The sequence below is a fragment of the Typopeltis vanoorti genome, chromosome 25 (assembly GCF_054136105.1).
Source record: "Typopeltis vanoorti isolate ZY-2024b chromosome 25, IOZ_Tvanoo_1.0, whole genome shotgun sequence".
NCBI lineage: Eukaryota > Metazoa > Arthropoda > Arachnida > Uropygi > Thelyphonidae > Typopeltis > Typopeltis vanoorti.
In genome coordinates, this window is record NC_143573.1 from 72,115,310 (window position 1) to 72,137,230 (window position 21,921).

Consider the following 21,921-nt stretch of genomic DNA (forward strand, 5'->3'; position numbering starts at 1 on the left):
TAATAAGATGAATGAATGTATTATATACTAGCATCGTTAATGTTATGAAGAAATTTCACACTAAGCAAATATAGTTCAAGATGTTATTTCCTCAGTCCCTACAAGTTTGTTATAGTAAAACTTGACTATCTAGTCAGGTGTAGGCATCTGTTTTTCCATCTGACATGTCTGCATTATCTGTAATGCTATAATATTAGGTATTCATGTTAGAGGTTTAATGGATTAACAGCACTGAGAAAGGATTAAAACTAATTTTAATACTTCCAATATTTCATCTCCGTCACAGAGACATCTTCGGGGATTACAAAAACTTTTTGTAACAACACACACACAAATACAATACAGAGTGAAACTAAAGTCCTATCTAGGATCATCATTCCTTACATCCGTGGTACTTCAGAAAAAATAGCCAGAACATTAAAAAAGTACAACCTCCATACAGCTTTTAAGCCCCACCGTAAACTTGCTACCCTTATCCGCTCCATTAAAGACCAGCTCCCTCCTCTTTCAGTGCCTGGTGTATATAGAGTACCTTGTTCCTGTAAACTTGCCTACTTTGGACAAACAGGCAGGTCAGCATCCATCCAGTTAGAAGAACACAGTTATTACATCTGCACACACGATTATGGTCAATCTGGCCTTGCAGACCATGTTTTGGATACGTCCCACATGATCTCCTGGAAAAAACTACCATGCTCCACCATAGTAAATTCAAAAAAGAAAGACTATTCTTTGAATCTGCATCTGCACTTAGGAATCAACCTAATTTAAACAAATACGGTTGCATTAAACTTCCCAAAATTTGGGAAACTTTAATTATCAGAGATCTCTCTTTACATCCCAGGTCACCTGCAAATAGGACTTGAGTTTCACTCTGTATTGTATTTGTGCATGTGTTGTTACAAAAAGTTTTTGTAATCCCCCAAAGATGTCTCTGTGACGGAGACAAAATATTGGAAGTATTAAAATTAGTTTTAATCCTTTCTCAGTGCTGTTAATATTCCATTAAACCTCTAACATGAATTCTTCACAGCACTTAAGCCTGAACACACATAATATTAGGTATTGTTTCCACTGAGTTTGTCCTAATTGATCTGATAAGCAAGTTACATATTTTGAACTTTAGTTTCAGTAAGTATATTTGTGTTTCTTGATATGAGATAATATAAACAGACTAATGTTTTTATTAATTTTATTACTTATTGTCTTGCTTCTTTTTCGATGTTCCAGCCATCCAAGTATTATACTGAAGTGTGATTAGATCACTTCTAATTTGCATCCTTTCTGGTTTTAGAAAGATTGTTGCCACCCATTTTAATATTTTCATGTTGTATAAATATTTGGTACAAGCAGTTAAACATTAAATTTTGTAATTCATCTTTATGTTCTACTAGTAATAACTATCACTTGTGTAACATATTATTTGATGACTAGCAGTGGCTTACGGCACTAAGACTAAGCACTAAAATAAAAACCATTAATTAAGAAAGAAGAGAAAAGGGTTGACTTAGCTGACTTACTTGACTTAACTGAGATGGATAATTTATGCTGTCATGTCTCTCTGAGACAAGTGAGGAGAACTTACTTGTCTGGGAAGGAGTCAGGGTTATAATGCAGGATACAGTAAAGAAGTATCTAAGCCCAATTAGAAGACCATGAGACCCATGGATTATGGGATCTAATTGAACGGAGGCAGTTGGAGAAACAAAGAGACATAGAAACTGAAGAATGTAACAGATTACATGGTTCTTTGTCAGAAGAACCATGAGGCAGGACAAGGAAAAATTTTTATGCTGAATAAATGTGAAGAGGTATTGTTCCAGATGAAGAGGCACAGTTATAAAAGGATGCCTTGTTTAGTTCATGGTCTAAAGCCTAAATGTCATCAAAGACAGGAATGGAAGTACTAACAGAAGAACGGGAAATCAAAAATAAATGAAAAGAATACTGTGAGGAACTGTACAGCAGATAGGATTAGGAAAATTTGGGGAACCCTCTCACCCAGTAACATTTCAATTTGCAACTACCTCCACTTAGGCATGAGATTGAAAGAGTAGTTAAAACAGCTTAACAACAATAAGACCCTAGGTTCATTTGGAATCCTAGCAGAGTTAATTGAGGCCACAGGGGATGGAGGGATAAGAATGTTTCATAGATTGATTACAAGAATATGGGAGACAGGATCATGGCCTAGAGACTTGAAGAAGTCGGTTTTCATATCACAACACAAGAAAGAAATATGAAGTGTTGCAAGAACTATAGAACTATTGATCTTTCACACAAGTGAGATTGATTTTATTAAAGATTATTCTAAATGAGATGAGGCCAGAGATGCCTGAGGAACAAGCAGGTTTTAGGAAAGGTAAAGGTACCAGAGATGAGATACTTTGACTTAGACAGATCATTAAAAAATATAAAGAATTTAGACTCTCTATGGTAATAGATTTCATAGACTACTCCAAAGCTTTTGACTGTGTTTAGAATTTGAAACTCTGGGAAGTAATGAAAATAATTTGTTTCCCCTCAACATTTTATCAGGTTGATAACTAACTCATACAATGAGCAAGAAGCCACAGTAAGAACAGGTGTTGGATTAACTGATTTGTTTAATATTGGAAAGGGAGTCGGGCAAGAACGACTGTTTAGTATCTATGCTGAGGGTGGTATGTGTGTAGCATTAGATGATCTTAAGACAGGAATTAGGATAGATGGTAGGTTGATCAGTAATCTGAGGTATGCTGATGATACAGTACCTTAATGGAGAAAGAATCAAGGAAGTCAGCAAGTTCGAGTACCTGGGATCCATTATTGTGAAGAATTTCTGTTCAGAAGATGTCAGAAGAAGATAAGGAATGGCTAAAACAATCGGAGATTTGTCTAAAATCTGGAAGGATGGATCTATCTCCACAGGAACAAAGTTAAGGAGTCTGGATGTAGTTCTTTTTCCGACAGTGACATATGTGAGACTTGGACCCTAAAGAAGTCTGATAGCAAATGGATAGCTGCATTTAAGATGTGGTGTTATAGAAGGCTGTTGAGAATAACATATACTAAAATGTGGACAAACAGCTAGGTGCTAGAAAGGATTGACAGAAGAAAGTTGAAATACTTTGATGCAAAGGATGGAAGGAGGACTTGAAAAAACAGGAAGAAGTTCCTTGAAAAACAGGAAGGGGTAGACCATCATTGAGATGAATGGATGGTGTGTCTGGAGTGACCGATCCTCAGCGAGTTGAAACCTCCAGAAATGAATACAACAGTATCACCTGGTGAGGACTGGTGTGGCACATCACTGAGCAACAGTGACCTTGCGGCACCAGATGTCCAGTGAATATCATGATGTCTCTTTGAGATATGAGCCACTACTTTCAAATGTCATTGCTCTGAATATGTGCCTGACACCCCATGTCTTATTATAATAAAAAAAAAAAAAATTATACAATAACCACGGTAATAAACTTTAATGAAAGTACAAATATTTCATACTGAAAATAACTGCATCATTAGTATATGGAAGCAACAAACAAATCAAAGAACAGGAATACAAGGTACATAAAGCAGTTGGGTTACCAATTAAAAACAGTTGCAACGTGCTAGAAATTAATATTAATAAATAATATTAAAAACTTTTTGATGTTTACATAAGATGAGAATCTCTCAAGCCTTTGGGAGAGAGAGAATCATTCCAGTTCAGGTTAGGCTGATGTAAAAGTTTTACATCTTCTCTCTGTTCTGTGGAGAAGTTGAGCTTCATCTCACAAGATACTGTTTTTTGTGTCAGTACTATGCTGTGCATACCAGACTTTTGAGATTTCAAGAATTCAGTGTAGTCCTGATATTCATTAATTCTTTTTTCACAGAATGGGCTTGTCTGCCCAAAGTACATCAAATTACATTCACAAGGAATCTGGTAAACACCAGCTAAAGAGAGAGGTGACAGTTTGTGTTTTGTAAGTGGTAACAGATGAGAAGTTTAGTTGTTATTATTCTAAGGGCACCTCCATGGAGTTTGAAGACTCGTTGCGGGAGACCCAGTCTATCCACACAATCTATCATACATCTCCTTGAACCCATTAACAGACAAAGCACTCCCAACTGACTCTGGCAACCCATCAGACTCATTTACAACTCTCCAAGCAAAAAATCTAGTAATCACACCCCTACTAACCACACTTTAATTCAATTTCCAGGGATGACCTCTTGTTCTGGTCCCTCTAGCCAAGTGCTGCAACATTTTCCTGCATCTCTCCTATAAAACCTTTTAAGTAACGTGTTTATTAATCTGTTTATCCTCTCTTTTTCTCCTATCAACCAACTTCTGCAATCCACACACCTTCAATCTATCCTCATAGGGAATATTCCACAGGCCACTCACCATCTTGGTCACTCACCTCTGAATCCTCCCCACCACTTCCTCATCAAGAAACCCAGGGGGACCAGATTTGTGCACAGTAATCCAGATGTGGGCATATCAAGGCCTTATAAAGAGGAATAATAGCTTCCTTATCTCTATTTGTTAATGTGTTCTTTAATACCCAAGTAATCTTATGCACTACCTTAGCAATATGTCCTCTAAACTTTAACTCTCTATCTACCATCACTCCTAAATTTCTAGCTGCATCTATTTCCTGGAGTACAGTGCCATCAAGGCTGTACCCAGCTTAATCTGTTTATCCCAAAATGCATAACTTTACATTTCTCTACTTTAAACTGATACCCATTAACTTTTGCCCATACTGACAGCCTATTTAAATGGTCCTATAATCTCTCCACATTGCCTTGATTAACTATTACTCTACTTAATTTTGCATTGTCAGCAAACAACTGAATATTTCCTTTGAGATTATTTCTTATATCATTTATGTACAGATTAAACAGCAATGGTCCCAGCACTGAGCCTTGCTGCACACCACTAGTCACCTGTTTTTTTGCCTCAATTCTTCCTCTCCATATACCACTCTTTGATATCAGCTACCCTCTTATCCACTTAGCCAGTGTCATATCCATTCCCATTTGTTCTAATTTGCTTTATAGAGTTTCGTGTGGTATTCTGCCAAATGCTTTTGCAAAATTCAGCAAAATCTATCGTGTAGCCATTTCCTTTATCCAACTCAGCTGTTACTCTATTATAGAAAGTTAGTAAATTACTAAGGCATGACCGACCCTTCACAAAGTCATGTTGATCCTCATATGGTATCATATTTTTATCTACCCGTTCTTGAATTCTCTTTTTCACCAATTTTACTAGTTCTTTTACCACCATGCCTGAGATACCGATTAGTCTATAATTTGCTACTGCAGTCTTAGAACTTCCCTTATGCAAAGGAATTATTTTACCCTCTTCCCACTCCCTTGGAACTCTACCAGAGCTGAGTTTCAAATTAAATAGTCTAGTCAAAGGCATTGCCTCACTTGAAGATTCTCGCATTATAGCTTAGCTAATATCCCATCTAATCCCACAGCTGTATTTACATTGAGATTCTGCAATATCCTGAGAACCTTCAATTTATCCACCTCTCTTCCCACATTAGTGTATGCTACAAAGGTTAAAGCAGTAACCTCACTAGGATGATATACCCTTGCAAAGTGGTCACTCATTAACACAACTATTTTATCTGCTTCTGTCTCCTCATTATCATCATCACTCATTAAGGTTACTCTTCCATAGTCATTCTTCCTCTTACTTTCCACATAACGAAAGAACTCTTTGGGATTTCCTTTGGCCTGCTTGGCTAGATTCTACTCATAATCTGATTTTGCATTTCTTGCCTTGTACTGTTCATGAATTTGCTGGTCACCTTTCTCTTTATATACCAGGCTGTTTTTTCCTTAGAAAATTTGTAACTTTTGCCTTGGGATCTGTTAAAGAATCCTTAGATGTTGGAATGTGGGAGTCTGTTGGATGTGATGAGAATTGTAACCATTTAAGATTTCATTTAAGCATTTAAATTGTAACCACTTAAGATTCTGATCTTATGTAAACATCAAAAACAGTTTTAAATTTTCTTTATTAATGTTAATTTCTAGCATGCAGCAACATTTTTAATCAATAAACTGATTGTTATACATTCCTGGTAGTATTCCTGTTCTTTGATTTGCTTTGTTTCCATACACTGATGATATTTGCTGGTATTTTCAGTATATGCAATACACTAAAACCCTGAAATTACGCGGTAGGTGGGACCAACAAAAAGTGTGTAAGTCGAATTCACGTAACTCGGGGTATAATTTTGCATGTAATTTATATATACAAACATACAATTGGGACCAAAGGTTTACAAAAACACCTATATTTTTTAAGAAATATAATCATAATTGTAGTTTTTCGTACATAAAAAAAGTTATTTCGATGCCGATGGTTTCATAAAATCTAATAGATTCGTCTGACGGCATAATTTCTTTTTCTTGTCATGCAAAATTTCTTCATAGCAAGCTAATGATTTTTTTATTCCTTGCCTTGTGGCTACAATTTGTTTCTCGTTAGAATCTATGTCCTCCAAAATCTGCAAACCTTTCTTTTATGATTGTTCTTACTGTGGATTCCTAGATCGAACTTCTTTGCTAGCTCACAAATTTTCATTCCGCCTTCAAAATCCTTACTAATGTTGAGTTTTGTTTCCAAAATCATTGGTTTTCTTTTCTTGCTAGCTGTAGAAGAATCGGACTTGCTTCTTTTAGATGACATTATTATTTTTTGTGATAAAATTTTTATCAAGAACATAACATTAAACAATTGCAAGGTTTGTAGACTATAAAAATCGTGTATGAATGGAGACCGCGCGAAACACATCAGCGCTTGTTCACAGCATGTGGAACACTGGCGAATGTGGCTGGTGCCAGAAAGATACGACTAGTGGTGAGGCATGAAGCGGGATGGAAATACGTACATATAAGAAACCACGTAAGTTGGGGTATGACTGTATTTGTAATTTCATTGAAGTTTATTACTGTTAGTTTTATAATTGCCATAGCTACCTTTAAAGATAAAAAATAAATTCAAATTCTTTTCTGTGGCAGGAATTTTTTCTAATAGTTTCAGGTGATATCTGAATTTCATAGAAAGGTTTTTTTTAGATCAGTGAAGCATGCATACCTTTTTTTTTTTTTTTTTTTTTTTTTTTTTTTTTTTTTTTTTAATATTGTTTGGATTTTTGTCTCAGGATAAATGTAACATTACAGGTTGTTGATTATAAATTCTCTAGCTCTTCATTTGAACTAAATCTCTTAGTGTGATTTTTGCCAAGAGTTTTTTCCTTCCTAGTTGTTGTTTTGTTTACTCATGAAAAGTATTTTCGTACATTAGTACTGTGGTTGGATTCATGATATTTTCTGTTTTTATGATTAGTCCGCCTGCGCGGTTAGCCGAGTGGCTATGCGCTTCACAACAGTATGCCTGGGAAAGGAGTGTCCTGGGTTCAATTCCCATCATTGACGTGAGAAGCTTAGGAGCTTTCTAAGACATTGCCAAGTTAGCCAGTCTTGGGCATGGATTGCAGGGTTTTTCTCCCCAGTTTATCTGGGGTTTTTCCTTCTGCAAGCAGGCAAACCAGCCTTGTGAACACGCACATCTACAGACATAGGACATGCCAGGAGGCATAGGGCCTACCACCTTATCCTCAGGACAGGTACGGCTTGAAAGGGCTTAGGATAGCTCTGTAACAGTCCAATAGGCCTAATACAATAAAAAGATTTTTATTATTTATTTTTGTATTTTTTGTATATTCATCTTTTTTTTATATGATCGATAAGCTTGCTCTATATAGATCAAACACGAAATGTTTTTCCTGGATGAAATTTGTCCTCTCATCTGAGGACAATCAGAAAAATTCACTCTTAGCGAGGTTGGAGAGTGGATTTATATACACTGGTGTCCAAAACCTAAGGATGAACACACTTTTTGAATATTACAACCACAAGTTCAGAAGAATCACCTTCTGAATGTTTATATCCTTATTCCTTCCCTCCTCTTTTACCTTACAGTGTTGAGAATTTTCTGTTCATTTAGCCGCTACCATATCGAGGATAAGGTAGTTAGCCCTATGCCTCCCAGTGTGTCCTATTTCTGTAGATGCTTGTGCTCGTGGGCCAATTTGCCTGTTCTGGGGAATCGAACCCAGGTCTTTCCAATCAAAGGGTACTGATTGAGCTATGGAGGCTGGGCAGTTTATATAACATGATTTTGAGTAGAAATCAGGTATACATTCAGATTTTCAAATTGCAGGCAAAGGGATCATGTGGTAGCACTCAACAGGATAAAAGCAAAAGGCGAATTTTGTTTGAATGAAGCTCTTTTCGTGAAGAAATAAAGTTGCAAACTTGGATTCTTACTGTTTCAATGACATCATCTAGATGAGTTCATGTGAGGAAGAATTATTGGAAATCTTGAAGAGGGCCACACAATTACTGATAATATTATTATTATTATTGTTATGTGACACCTCCAAGGAGTCCAGAGACTCATCGAGGGAGGGCATTTACTCTACAACCAACCACAACTACATCAATGCTATCTACCGCTCACCACTAATAGTATTTTCACAGACAATCACATATTGCCAGAAAGAGTTTAGAATTTCACTTAGCATTGTATTCATGCTCTTGGCAGCATTTCAAACCAGTCTAATGCTTTTTTTTTTTCAGACGTTTGCTGAGGTCGCCCTTACTCTATCACAGCATGAAGACAGATTTTGGTTATAACAGTAAAATATAATCGATGCATGGTAGGTCAGCTTGCAAGTTGGCTCCATTCCAGCACAGATATGCAGTTATCTCAACAAACTGTAGCAAGATGTCTGCAATAAGTAGGCCTATATGCCTGAAGACTTGTAGTCTGCTTCTCTTTATCCACAGTCCATTGTAGAGCATGTTTTCAGTGTTCTTGTATCCATAAAAATTGGGCTAATGTAGTCTTTAACAGATGAGTCATTTTAGTCTTTCTTCTGATTCCAGGCGACACTTGATCTGCCATGAAAGTGGTACTGCTTACCATCTCAAGAATATTTTTGAAAGAGATAGATAAGGCAGTGCTGGAATCATGGTATGGGGAGGCATTATGATTAATGGACACATCGAGCTACAAGTGCTGGAAAAAGGGACTATGACTTGTTAGCCCTATGCCTCCCAGTGTGTTCTATGTCTTTAGATGCATGTGTTCATGGGTCAGTTTGCCTGTTCTGGGGGATGTGAAAGTGGTACAGCTTACCATCTGAAGAATGGTCTTGAAAGGGATAGATAAGGCAGTACTGGGGATCATGGTGTGGGGAGTCATGATTAATGAACACATTGAACTACAAGTGCTGGAAAAAGAGACTATGACTGCTGAACGATATTGCAACAAAGTTCTGAAAGCAGTGAAAATTATGTCCCATTAGATGTGAACTACATCAGAAAGTATGAAGAGTTTACATCCATTGATGTCGGTCTTCAATACTATAATAAAAATTAAGGTTTTGAGGAGGAAATTGTAGCAAAACATCGGAGACCATTCGAAGAACAAGAAAGTGATGAGGATGACCCTCCAAGCTTGAACAATTGACTGTTCAGGATGCTAGAAAAGTTATCACTGGATTGTGACTGTTTCATGTAGCCACAGTGCTATATCTGCACTAGATAGCTGTGCCACTTTTGTTTAATTGCAGTCGATAAAAAAAAAAAAAGCTACAATCGATTCCTACTTTATTAACTGTTAACAGTTGCATGCCTGTTTAATATGAATATCAGTGAAATTATTTTTATAGCAAATATTTTAATTTAATTAAAGCCAATTGTTTATAAGTCAGTAATTTTGCTATTCAGTAAATGAAACACATGTCTAAAATGTTGCAGTGATATTGCGGCAAAGTTGTTCATTGTCATGTTCGACTGTTCTGTGGTGCTGTAGGCGAAGAATTCATTTTTATGGATGACAGTGCCATACCACATCATACACAAACAGTAGAGAGACTTCTGGAGACCAAGGATGTTAATCAAAATGAGTGGCCAGCACACTACCCTGATCTCAACCCCATAGGACACGCTTGGGACACAATACACTTTAAACCTCTTGACATACAACTTTGCTTAATTGAGCTAGCAGCTTAATTGGACCAAATTATGCTATTCTCAATGTGGCCCAATTAACTTCAATTCACACATACACACATGCACACACTGGTGTCCAAAAGAACTACATTTTTACCTGTATATGAAAAAAATTTTATGACTACAGACAAATGTGGACATAAATTTATTGCCAGGATACAAATAAATTATATTACACAAAAATGTTTTATAAATCTCATACAAATTAAATTGCAACGTGTTTTTGGCAAAAGTTACAAATTTCCTAAGGATGTTGTTAAGGAATTAATGTACAGTGCTTACAGAAAAGTATGCACTGAGACATTTCAGTATGGAATATGTCCACCGTGAACTGTGATGTAGCTCTCACAATGTCATACCATGCTTAGCACCAAGTGATTCAGGAATTCTTGAGGCAAACTGGTCCACTCCTCTTTCATAGCAAGGATAAGACATTGTTTTTTTCTGGAGGCGAATTTTTGAGCAACAATGCATTTCTCTATTGTGTCCCAAACATATTCTGTGGGGTTGAGATCAAGATAGTGTGTTGGCTGGTCACTAGATTCGATTAATATCCTTGGTCTTCAGAAGTATCTCCACTGTTTGTGTATGATGTGGTGTGGCATTGTCATCCATAAAAATGAATTCTTTGCCTACAGCACCATGGAATAGTTGAACATGATGTTGAAGAACTTTGTTGCAATATTGTTCACCCTTCATGGTGCCTTTTTTTTCCAGCATGACGCTGCCATTGCCATATCTATCCTTTCCAAGAACATTCTTGCAATGGTAAGTGGTACCACTTTCACTGCAGATCAAGTGTCATCTAGAATTGGAGGAAAGACTAAAATGACTTTCATCTGTAAAGAATACATTAGTCCATTGGTGTCATGTCCAATTTTTATGCATACAACACCACCGAAAATGTGCTCTACGATGAGCTGTGGATAAAGGGATGCAGACTACAGACTTTTGGCATATAGGCCTATTTGTCACAGACACTTTGCCATACTTTGTCAAAATATTCATGTACCTGTGCTTGAATGGAGCTGACTTGCAAGCTGACCAATTATTGGTGCGTCGATTATTTTTTACCATTATAACCAAAATTCTGTGTTCATGCTAGTAAATGTCTGAAAAAAAAACATGGTTTGAAACACTGCCCAGAGCCTGGATACAACGCTAAGATTCTAAACTCCCTGGCAGTATCAGTAATTGTGTGGCCTTCTTCACACTTTCAAACAATTCTTCCCCACAGGAAATCATCTAGATGATGTCACTGAGACATTACAAGACATCCAAGTTTGCAACTTTATTCCATAACGAAATAAGCTTCCTTCAAACACAATTTGCTTAGCACAGCTTTTTGCCTCATATCCTCTTGAATGCCACCATGTCATCCCTTTATGCACAACTCGAAAATTTGAATATGTACCCACTTCTATTCATAATCATCAGTTATACAAATTGTCAGAATCTGATTCATCTAAATTTGCGGTTGTAATCTGCAGAAATAGTGTTTATCCTTTGGTTCTGGAACCACTATGTATATATACAGGGTGTCCCAAAATTCATGCAAGAAGTAATTTTGATAGAAAACACAGGTTTTTAATTAAAAATTGTAATTTCTTATTGATTCATAAAGTATACAGTATAGGGTTATGCATGGAATAGCATATCGAGTAAATGGCCTCCACGGCTTTGCTGGCACATACGCACTCGTTTGTCGAAATTTTCCACGACCGTTTTGCATAAATGTGGCTGAATTTCGTTGATACAGCACTCAATTTCCTCCTTCAAGGCGTGGGTGGTCGTGGGCTTGTTGGCATACACCTTAGACTTCAAAAAACCCCAAAGAAAAAAGTCCAACGGCGTTAAGTCACATGATCTGGGCGGCCAATTCTGATCACCAAAACGGGAAATTACACGACCAGGAAATGACTCATGCAGTAATTGAATTGTTTCTCGGGCTGTATGGCATGTGGCACCGTCTTGTTGAAACCACATGTCATCCACATCCATATCTTGCAATTTAGGCACAAAAAACTGGATTATCATGTCACGATAGCGAGCACCATTAACTGTTATTGCCTTACCAGCCGCATTTTCGAAGAAGAATGGACCGATGATGCCTCCAGCCCAAAATCTGCACCAAACAGTGACACATGCTGTGGGTGCATTTGTTTCTCAACAATCACTCGTGGATTTTCTGAACCCCAAATGCGACAATTTTGTCTATTAACAAAGCCATCAAGATGAAAATGAGCCTCATCGCTGAAGATGATTTTGTTCGAAAATTAAGCATCCACTTGTTGTTGTTCCATAATCCATTCAACAAACTCTCTTCGCTGTGTGTGGTCAGTAGGCTTTAGTTCTTGAGTCAATTGAACTTTGTAAGCATAAAGATGCAAATCTTTCGTGAGAATACGCTGTAGAGAGCTTCTCGAAATGCCCAATTCAAGACCATGGTGCCGAATTGATGTTCCTGGACTCTCAGCAACACTCTCACGAACTGCTTCGATGTTTTCTGTTGAATGACAGCCAGAGTGTATAAGATCACTAATTCATGCAGTTTCCTTGAATTTTTTAATTAATCTTTTCACAGTTGATGAAGTTAAATCACTATTCTGACCATATTTTGTAGGAAAATTGCGAACTGTAGCTGCCAGACCTTCATTATTTTTAAAATATTGCTCAACAATGAAAATGCGTTGTTCTTTCTTGTAGTGCTCCATTTTTAATAACCCTGAATTGTCAGCTGTCACGCTGTCTTTTTTTTGTTGTTGGCAACACTTTACCGCACAAATGGCGCTAAATTTAAATCTTGTGTGAATTTTGGGACTCCCTGTATATGCAAGTATTGTTGTGAAACAGCTAAGAACAATTCTGGAAGAGAAGAAGAACAAGCTGAGTTCAGGACAAGTAGAGGTTGTCAGGATCAGATTTTCACTTGAAGACAAATAGTTGAGAAATCATGGGAATAGAACAAGGATCTGTATTTAAGTTTTGTAAATCTGGAAAAGGCATATGACTAAGTGCCAAGAGGAAAGCTGTTTAAAACACTCCTGTTATATTGGTGTAAATGTGACATTATATCAAGCAATAAATAGTCTGTATTTGAGTTGTAAATCATCAGAATTGAAGGAGGTACAGGAAGATATTTGATTTTAAGTTTGATGTGCAACAAGGGTGTACATTATCTCCACTATTATTCATCATCTATATGGATCACATTATGAAGGAAAGGGGGTATTAAACCTGATATCAAAATTGGAGATGTCAATCTGAGCTCTTTACTTTATGCAGATGATGTTATATTGCTAAATAAATTCTGGACAGGTGTCCAGGATTCACTGACCAAATTAAATAAGTGCTGTAATAAATTTGGATGAAAAAATCAGGGATGCTACTTATATCCAGCATTTACAAAATGATTTGAGTAGGCTGGAAATTTGGGCAAACGAAAATGGCTATCAGTTTAATGTTAGTAAGTGTAAAGTTATGTACTTTGGTGTGATGAGATTTTCAGCAGTATATTATAAGTGGGGTTATACTACAAGAAACTGATTAGGCTAGGGATCTTGGCATCGTGGTGGATAGGAATTTGATGTTCAAAGGTCATATATAGCAAAAGTTTCAACACACAACTCAGAGGATGATTGCAGTGTTGAAGTGAACCTTAACATATAAGGAAGTCATTTTGCCTCTTTATAAAGTCTTGATTAGACCACACCTGCATTATTGTGTGCAGATTTGGTCTCCTGGGTTTCAGGGAGATAAAGAAGCCGTGGAAAGGATGTAAAGAAGAGTTACAAAGATTATATGTATGGATTGTGGGATTGAAATTATGAGGGCAGATTGTGAGTATGTGGATTACAGACTCTGGTTAAAGAAAGAGGGGGTGATGTGATAGTGGTCTGTAAACTTTTGAATGGGTGTTATAAAATATCATTTGATGAAATTTTTTGTTATATGTAAGGTGGGGAGAGAACAAACACAGGGACATCCATGGAAGTTAAGTTTGTTCACAGTCAAGAAAGGGATAAGAGCTAAGCTTTTCTCTCACAGAGCAATGAGTGTGTAGAATTGCTTGCCTTTAGGGATGTGAGTGTATCTAGTGTGAATGAATTTAAGTGAAGGTATGACAGCTGGTTTGGGTGTTTATAGCCTCCCTCGATGAGTCCTTGACTCCCTGGAATTATCAGATAATAATGGTAATAACAAAAATATCAGACCAAAAAGACAAAGGCAATGACAGTAGACAGAAACATTGAAAACATCAACTGCATCCTGAATGGAGAATCTATAGAACAAGTAAAGCATTTCAGCTGTTTAGGCACACTTTTTAGTTAAGATGGCAAATTAAATTTGGAAATAGCAGCAGGATTAGCCAGTCGACTGAATAAATTTATATGGAATAAGAGAGAGAGAGAGAGAGTGTAGTCAAAACACTAAACCAGCTGCACACAAGACAGTGTTCAAAGCAATTTTAACCTATGGATCTGAGAGCTGGGTTAGAAATAAAACTCTTGATCAAAAACTGGAGACCACAGATATGAGAGTCCTGAGAAAGATTAGCAGATGGTATCAGTGGCAATATATTAAAAACAAGAATATTAGGAAAGAACTTGACATTGTTAACATTCAGGAATGCATTAGCAGAGTTAATCCCAGATGGTATGGCCACTTAAACAGAATGGGATAAGAAAGATTAGCTAAACAAGTTAGGATGGCAGGAAAAGACTCGGAGGAAAATCAAAGTGGATTTTCTGGGACCAGATAAAAAAAAAATGAATCAAAAGTACAAAAAAAGGAAAAATAACCTTTTTTTGGATGGGAGCAACATAAAAAAAAATAATAAGAGAGACATTATATCAAGCAATATATAGTCTGTGTTTGAGTTGGAAGTCATAAGTTAGAACAAGATACAAGATGCTTTCATGTAAAATCAGGTAAAACAAGGGTTCACACTGTCTCCACTGTTATCTATTATGGATCAAATTATGAAGGAAAGCGGCATTAGACTTGATATTAAAAAAGAGATATTAATCTCAGCTCTTTACTTTATATAGGTGTTAAAGTTATAAATAAATCCAGTACAAGTCTTCATTGTTATCATGAAATTCCTGACGTGTACACATTTCTAATCTAGTTCTCAGATCAGCAAGTTAAAATTGGTCGGAACACTGCCTTGTATGCAGCTAGGTTTGTGTTTTGACCAATTTATTCCTGATTACATATGAATTTCTTCATTTGACTTCCTACCACACCAGCTTTTCTACTTTTATTGGATATTTCCATATTTATTTTACCATTTTCACTAAAAATTGTGTCTAAATATCTGAAATATTTAACTTGTTAAGTTCTCCATTCAGGATGCATTTGATATTTTTATTTTGCCTATTTTCACTGTCAGTGTTTTTTTATTGCTAATTTTCATAGCAAATTTATTACAGCAGTTATTAAATTTAGTCAGGGTTCAAATGCTGCAGACTTATTTTGGTTTTCATTTTAATGTTTAATTTATTAATTTTTTAAAATATTAATTTTTGTCACTTAAAATATTTTTAGATTTTTAGGTTTGTCGCTGTAAAGAGTAAAATATTTCATAGTAATTGCCATACTCTCATTTGAGTTCTCAAGCACTTCATAGTATTTTTGGGAGATGTTTTTAGTTGTTCAAAATAGTAAGAATATAAGATAATCTTCAGATACTACATAGAGAATTGATTGACCATATGCTTTGTATCTTATTTTTAATAAACAGTGTATGCCAAGACCACTTGCTGATTTGGTAACCATAATAATCTTTTGTTGTTTGTAAATAAAATAAAATAAAAATTGATAATAACCGATGTGTGATAACAATTAGCCAAGGAAAAATAACATTTTATCTGACATGTTTCACAGTTTCATATTTGATGATGTGAGCAGAATATACTGCAGTTCAGTCATTAGTCAATTTTAAATGTTAATTCTGAATTCACTGTAAAGCTGATCATTAACTTGTTTATTTGAAATTTTTAGAGGTACATTACAGCAACAGACCAGTAGCTCAGATTGGGGTGGAGAAGTAAGGCAGTTATTAGCTGACGGAATAAATCGTCCCAGGTATGTTTTTCTATATAAAGGTTATAAAAATTTTTAAAAATTCAAGAATTCAAAATCATGATTAAGTATGCTTAACTTGATCCATACAATTAAACAAAAGTTACACTGAAAAGGTTTGGAGAAATTTTATTATTATTATGAGGCATGTCCAGAAAGTAAGTTTGGGTCAGGACATGTGTACTTTATTTTTCCACATAGTTGTCATTGACTTCCAGTCATTTTTGGTATCATGGCACTAGCTTCTTCATACCTATGTCAAAAAGTCTGCCGCCAGTGAGTTCAACCACTAAGTCATGCTGTTCTTCAGTTCCTCATCATCTTCAAACCCCTGAGATGGGAGTCAAATGCAGGAACGAGGTAGTTACTGGGGGTGAGGGCTGTAGGGTATGTGGTTAAAAATTCCCACCCACACTTCTGAATTTACTGGACAGTTTGAGCTGCAGGGTTTACTCCTGCATTGTCATGCAAAAGCATGATCTGTGATGACAGCATTCCTTGTCTTTTGTTCTGAATTGCTCGTCTGAGTTTCTTCTGCATTTCACAATATGCATCAACATTATTGTAGTTCCTCACTGAAAAAAAACCAATGAGTAAGATCCCTTTTCAGTCCCAGAAGACAGTGTCCACAATTTTTTCCCTTTTGGAGATGATGAATAGTGACACTGCACTTATTATTGTTTTGACTCAATATTTGTGTACGAAATCCATCCACATTTTGTCACCAGTCATGATATGAGAAAAAAACTTCATCTCTTTTATTTTCGTGATGCTCCAAAATGTTTGTGCTGATTGCGCATCGCTCGACATTTTTGGAACCCATCTGGCACACAATTTCTTATACCCTAGCTTTTTCTGTCACAATTTTATGAATGACTGAGTGTGAAATTTTTGGAAATTCAAAAGAAAGTTCTGTAATTATGAAACAATGATTCTTACTAATTTTCATTTATCTTTCCATCAAATTGTCTGTCACCATTCTTGGCCGGCCACTGTGCTCTTCATTGTGAACACTGATGCTCCCTTCTTTAAAGAAATGACACCATTGCTTAACCCTACTCTCACTCATTATGTAATAATGTTAGCACATTATATTAGGCCTGCAAACCTTACACAGATGTCAGTGAATTTCTGCAGCACTGTTATTTTCTGCCAACAAAAACCATATCACACCACAAATCGTGCAACTGGCGGGATTTTTTATTACACCGCTTATTAAAAATTCTTCGTAGAGGACATCATCATGATCATTACATTCCTGACATGTACCCTCAAGGGGTTTACAGGATATGATAGTACTACATGAAAAATTTACATCATTACTAACTTCCTATCTACAATTTTCCATCAGATCTTACATTTCTATTGTCTAAGGCACTTTGTACTGTATCAATCCACCTATATCTTGGTCTTCCCCTGGGTCGTTTTGCTGCCAACCTGGCAGAGAACACTTGTTTTGCTAATCTTTCTTCGCCAATTCTGTTTAAGTGACCATACCACCTGAGATTAGCTCTGCTAACGCATTCCTGGATGCCGACAATGTTAAGTTCTTTCCTAATATCCTCATTTTTAATATGATATTGCCATTGATGCCATCTGTTCACGCCTATAATCTTTCGCAGGACTCTCATATCTGCAGTCTCTAGTCTTTGGTCAAGTGTTTTACTTCTGACCCAGCTCTCAGATCCATAAGTTAAAATTGCTTTGAACACTGCTTATATTCAGCTAATTTAGTGTTCCGACTAATTTCTCTCTTATTCCATATGAATTTGTTCAATTGACTTCCCACCATACCAGCTTTACTGATTCTGTTGTCTATTTCTATATTTAATTTACCATCTTCAGTAAAAATCGTGCCTAAATAGCTGAAATGTTTTACTTGTTCCACAGGTTCTCTGTTCAAAACACAGTTGACATTTTCAACAATTCTACCTATTTTCATTGTCTTTGTCTTTTTATTGCTGACCTTCATACCATATCTATTACAATAGTTATTCAATTTAGTTAGAGAATCTTACAAACTTGTAGCGGATGTATTTAGAAGTATAACATCGTCTGCATAAAGCAAAGAGCTGACATTAACATCTCCAATTCTGATATCATGTTTAATACCACTTTCCTTCATAATGTGATCCATATAGATAATGAATAACAGAGGGGATAATGTACATCCTTGTCTCACACCGGATTTAACATTAAACCATCTTTTTGTACTTCAATTCTAACTGCTGACTTGCAACTCAAATAAAGACCAAGTATTGCTACTTATCATACAAGTAGTCGAGAAAGAAAATCACATGAAATACAGATCTTTGTTTTATTCCCATGCTTTCTCAATATTTGTCGTAAAGTGAAGATCTGATCCTGACAGCCTCTATTTGGCCTGAATCCAGCTTTTCTTCACCAAGCTTTACTTCCACAATTCTTCCCAACCGTTTCTCAAGTATACTTGCATAGATCTTGCCAGGAACACTCAGTAGGGAAATACCTCTGTAATTCTCACATTCAGTTTTATTTCCCTTTTTATATATGGGTACTATGAGAGCTCTACTCCATCAGGAATTTGTCCCTGTGTCTAGGCTTTCTGAACTATGCAGTGCAGCCACTGTAAGACCACCATACTTCAGCATTTCTCATCGAATATCATCTACTCCTTCTGCCTTTTCACATATCAAGCCTTTGATGTCTTTTTCTACTTCTATATGGATATGTATTCCTCACTGTATGCTGTTTAGTGTTTTTTACTACTGTGCTATCACTGCTTGTTTCATTTAGCAATTTTTTGATGTAATTACTCCATACTTCAAGAATATCTTTTTCTCCTGTTTTCATGTCACCTTTATCATCTCTAACTCCTTTTACAGCACTCTTTCCTCCATTTCTAAGATTCTTCAACAACTTCCAGAATATCTTAGCACCATCTTGATATTTATTTTTATGTTCTTGCCAAAGTCCTCCCATGACTTTTGTTTAGCTAGTTTTACACAGTGTTTAGTAGATTTGTCTTTCATACATTTGTCTCTGTATTCTATCTAAGAGCACAAGCTGACTTATTTGCCAGGAACTTTTGATATGCTTTCTTCTTTTCCTTCACTGCCTCTTTAACTTCCTGTGTCCACCATGGAGCTCTAATTTTTCTATTCTTGCAGACAACCTCACCACAGGCCTCTGGCTGAATCAATCAGGGTTTTCTTCAAGGTTTGCCACTGAATCTCCACGGTTTGGTTCTTGTTCTCAAACTCTTTCATTTTTTCTTCAATAGTCTTTGTGTATTTTAGTCTACAGTTCACATCTGAGAACTGCTGAACTTTTATTCGCTTTAAGACTTTCTTACATGTCATTCTTTTCAATATGAAATTCAATTTTATCCTGCTCAAGACTAAATAGTGATCACTTCCAATTTCAAATCCTCTGTACACTCTGGTGTCCTGCACCAACGTAGAAAACATCACTATCAACAATAACATTGAGACTTTTCCTATTCCTTGTCTCTTCTCTCCATGTGAATTTGTGGACATTTTTATGTTGGAACATGATGTTAGTAATAACCAGTCCATGTCCTGAGCAGAAATTCAACAGGTATTTTCCATTATTATTAGCTTTGCTCTTTTCTTCAAATTTTCCCAAAATATTTTTGTATGTCTCGCAATCAATTCCTACTCTGCTATTTAGATCCCCAGCAAAGACCAACTTTTCCTTTTTCATTGTCTCAGTAGCTTTCTCTAGAGCCTCAAAAAATTCCTCCACTTCTACCTTAGTAGAACCTTCTGAGACCATAGGCACAAATAAGTCTCATTGTCCAGTTCCCCTATTCTGATATTTGCTCACATCACTCTACTTGAGACTGCCTGCCATTCAAGAAGATTACCTTCGTATTTAGTGTTGAATACTATGGCTACTCCTTCTTTTCCTTGATTGTCATTGCCTGAATATAACATTTTGTATTGATTGCTCAGAAAGATCTCACCAGCTTTGGTCTTTTTTGTTTTAGTCCACCCCTATAATGTCTATCTGGTACTTATCTAATTCCTCAGCTAGCTCCATTTCTTTGCCATTCAGGCTTCTTATGTTGATAGTACCGATCTTTAACTCTGGTGATGTTTAGTTGGGGTTTGTTTACAGATTTGTTCCAGTAGCTGACTTTTCGCTGTTCGCCCTGGTTCCCTGGTGAAAACAACGGGGGCCTTGTTTAACCGGGCGACGCCCCAGCGGGCATGAAATTTTGTCATGTTGTACCATCATTTTGTATACTGGTTTAAGCCAATAAGAACACAATTTGGTTGGCTAAATCCCAAATTGCCATCCCATTCTCGTTTGTTCAGTACAAGTAGATACCCAACAGGGTGCACCACGAGAAGGTGAGGATTGGACATTAGGTCAGACACCCTGGTCGGTTCTCTGCATTCCTTTAAAGGCTATGTGGAGGTCTCCTCTCAGTTATACAGCTTTGACCCTTAGGCACCCCCTTCGTAGAAGACAACAAACGATAATGTGATGAAAGTAAAATTGTCAACAGCTAGCTGAAGAGTCATTCTATGCTACCACGCATGCACAACCCATCCTCCATATCTTATTTGGCAGTAAATTCTGAACGTACCTTACATTTTGGATGGTGCCTCATAACATTTCTCAAGGTATTTGATAGAATGGGTCATAAAAAAGTTAGACCAGCTTCAATTACATCTTTTTTTTTCTCTATCTCTTCCAATGACCTGGCAGCACTCCTCTTTCTGGTAATGATTCTGTGTAACAATGATAAAAAATAACCCTCAGAAAGACATGGGTTGAAATCCTATCAAAAATAAATGAACATTTTATATAAAGCTTAATGGCTGAAGCTAAGTTAACTAGTGTTAGTGTTGGATTCTGAATGAAGAGAAATTAAAGTTATTGGTATTTCTTTCAGAATCCAACATGATCTTCCATAACATAAGCAAGACTTGTAAATATTGTTTGTCTCTTGCTTAAACTGTTATTCATATAATTACCTTTGAGGTTTTTTTTAATTATTTAATCTAAGATATGTATAAATAATGGAAAGAACTCTGTATAAAAATAACATTCGGATTATTTTATTTATTCCTATATTAATAGTAGAAGAATTTGTGTTCATCTTATTTAATTGTATATTATTTGAATTGAAAAATATTATTTTTTTAAATTTCTGTATGTAGTAAAGGTAAAATGTTATGTAATACAGTCAATCCTGCTATAACGCAATTAATTCGTACTGCGTTATATGGAAACCGTGTTATAAGAAACTCAGAATTAGTACGAATCAGATTGATTCGTACTGCATTATATCGGAACCGCGTGGAGTGAAACTCGGAAGTAAGTAAAATCACTTGTTAATCAGTTTGATTCGTTCTGCGTAAGATTTGATAAGATTTCCACTTATTGGAATCTTTTTGGCTATACAGTCTTCCAACCAGATCATCAATGCTCGTTCCATTTCAACCATATTAATGTTTCGCACGCGGGTGACACGTTTCACACCTAATGGATTGACAGCCATCTACCATAGTTTTCCTTATCTTTTCCGCATTTTTCTTTACGTTTCAAATTGTAGATTCATTCAAATTTATCACTTTTGCAACAGACGATATTTTTTCTCCACCCTTTAAACGATTTAAAATTTGGATTTTGTCCTCAAGAGATATAAACTTTCTTTTTAACTGTTTTCTTGTTTCTTTTGTGTCTGACATTATGCAAACCTGGGGTTAACAATTATTTTACAACAAATAAAAAATATTA

General features: G+C 36.1%; 1 protein-coding gene across 1 annotated transcript in view; it reads left to right on the forward strand.

The window, feature by feature from the left end:
* Window positions 1–21,921, forward strand: part of Top3beta (DNA topoisomerase 3-beta) — a 233,460-nt gene that overhangs the window by 96,015 nt on the left and 115,524 nt on the right. Inside the window, exon 8 of the mRNA XM_090414786.1 lies at window positions 16,087–16,170. Coding sequence (XP_090270912.1) covers window positions 16,087–16,170 — 84 coding nt within the window. The remainder of the gene's footprint in view (window positions 1–16,086; window positions 16,171–21,921) is intronic.